We start from the raw sequence: 1947 nt of genomic DNA, 5'->3' as shown, positions 1-1947 counted from the left end.
TGAAGCATTGCTCCATGTGTGTTTTCAAGATGTACTTTCGAATGAATGGTTTGTTACAGTTTCCCCATTGATATTTAGATGATGTTTGTTTCTTGTGATTGGCTAATGATCCACTATGATTGTACTTTTTCCACAATTCGGTTCTTTGCATTCGTAAATAAATGGTTCGTCATGCGTTTTCCTGTGTTCTCTATATTCTTTGAGACTGTTCGTGCGCAAAGTACATCCGACATAAGGACATTCATAAATTCGCTTTCTGAAAACTCTTATAATATCGGGTGATCATGAAAGATCGGATATACAGTCTGATTTTTGGCAGGAATTAATTTTAAAAAATAGTCAATTCTGTCAATAATTACTATTGTTATAATATATGGGTTAGTAAAGAGAATGAAAACAAAATAGATCAGAAAACCAATGTTAAGATGAGACTATAAATTGGCATTTGCTGCGACGTAGCACTGAAAATGCCGCGTAACTTCTGACGCTTACGCATTTTTTCGTGTATTTCTCAAAGTATGCCTTAATTGCGGACGTACTACAGTTAGGTCTAGAACGAATATTTTCTAAATGCTGCCTCACTGCGTCAAAGAAAATGAACACTTTGGTGCAGTTTGTCTTCGTTTTCTGCATTGCAATATTTATTGAATATTGCATTGCTACTCCATGATCGTGGATGTTCTGCGGCACATTTTCATGTGCATGCTACTGTTCCATATAGAAAAATGTGCTTGAAATTCTGCTGAAACTAACGAGAAGTTACAAAGCATCCGCTCATGTGTCTGTTCAAGTTGCTCTTGGTGCTGAATGATTTGTTACAGTTTTCGCATTGACGTATTTCCTTGTGAGAGGCAAGCGATGAATGATTGAAAGTTCGACCACAATTGGGTCGTTTGCATGTGCAAAATAAATGTTTCTTCGTGCGTTTTCTATATTCACCGCTACTCTCAAAGAGCACATTACATTCGGCATGAGGACGCTCACGATTTTGCTCTTCTGAAAAACTCTTATAACATTTGTATTTGTAATTGGCACTGTATTACAGTATTTGCTAATTAATTAATGCAATTTGAAAACTGATCACGAAAGTGTGCAAAATAAACTTATCATATCACATTTCACTTGAATTACTAGAAAATGTTCACTTTCCTGCCATATATTTGGAATAAAAAGTTTTGTTTAATGGATGGATATCGCAAAGCAGATAACTGCGAATTTTCTGCTATAGCGAAATCAATTTCGTTCTTAATTGCATGTAATCTGATTTTAACACGTTTGAGTGGACTGTAAGGGTTGGAAGAAAATCCCATTGTGTAATACTTCACCATTTGTTCCCGATAGTTCTCCACCAGTACTGTGTGTACTGGTATCTGAATTTAACGTAATAAATTGCAGATGAGTTCTGGGAAGAGATCTTTGTCAACGGTTATTCCCAGCAATTCTCGATCAGTATTTTCCCATTCGATATTATAAGCGAAGCCGTCGGTGACTTCCCGAGATTGCTCATCACTTGTTATTATCGTTGCTTGTTCCTCGTCGCTTGTTCCCGGTCACTGTATCGTCATTATGGTCAGGCAGTGTCTCTAAATCGTTGTCGACGATATCAGATGTATGGGGAAGGTAATTCAGAATGATATCTGGGTTATAGCCAGGATAATGAATATATGTGGAGTTAAGTGGAGGTTTCATTATAAGCCATCAGTTTTCAAATTGCATTAATGATCAGTTTTCAAATTTCAAATTTCAAAAAGTTATCAGTTTTCAAGAAGTTATCAGTTTTCAAAAAGTTATCAGCGATTTGGAGACAGTGCCTGACCATAATGACGATACAGTGACCGGGAACAAGCGACGATAATGACAAGTGATGAGCAATCTCAGGAAGTCACCGACGGCTTCACTTAAATATACGAATAGGGAAAATATTGATCGTGATGATGTGATAAGTTT

At 36.6% G+C, this 1947-nt stretch overlaps 1 protein-coding gene across 1 annotated transcript; it reads right to left on the bottom strand.

Moving 5' to 3' along the window:
- Window positions 1-763: 763 nt before the first annotated feature.
- LOAG_19098 (hypothetical protein) lies at window positions 764-993 on the bottom strand (the record flags this gene model as incomplete). Its single annotated transcript, XM_020451753.1, has 1 exon — window positions 764-993. A coding segment is annotated over one exon (230 nt), but the record flags the coding sequence as incomplete, so codon positions are not given.
- Between the last annotated feature and the right edge of the window lie 954 nt (window positions 994-1947).

Source organism: Loa loa (genome assembly GCF_000183805.2).
Source record: "Loa loa unplaced genomic scaffold supercont3.1513, whole genome shotgun sequence".
Classification (NCBI taxonomy): Eukaryota; Metazoa; Nematoda; class Chromadorea; order Rhabditida; family Onchocercidae; genus Loa; species Loa loa.
Note: the sequence above shows the minus strand (reverse complement) of the source record. Positions and strands in the feature narration are given on the sequence as shown.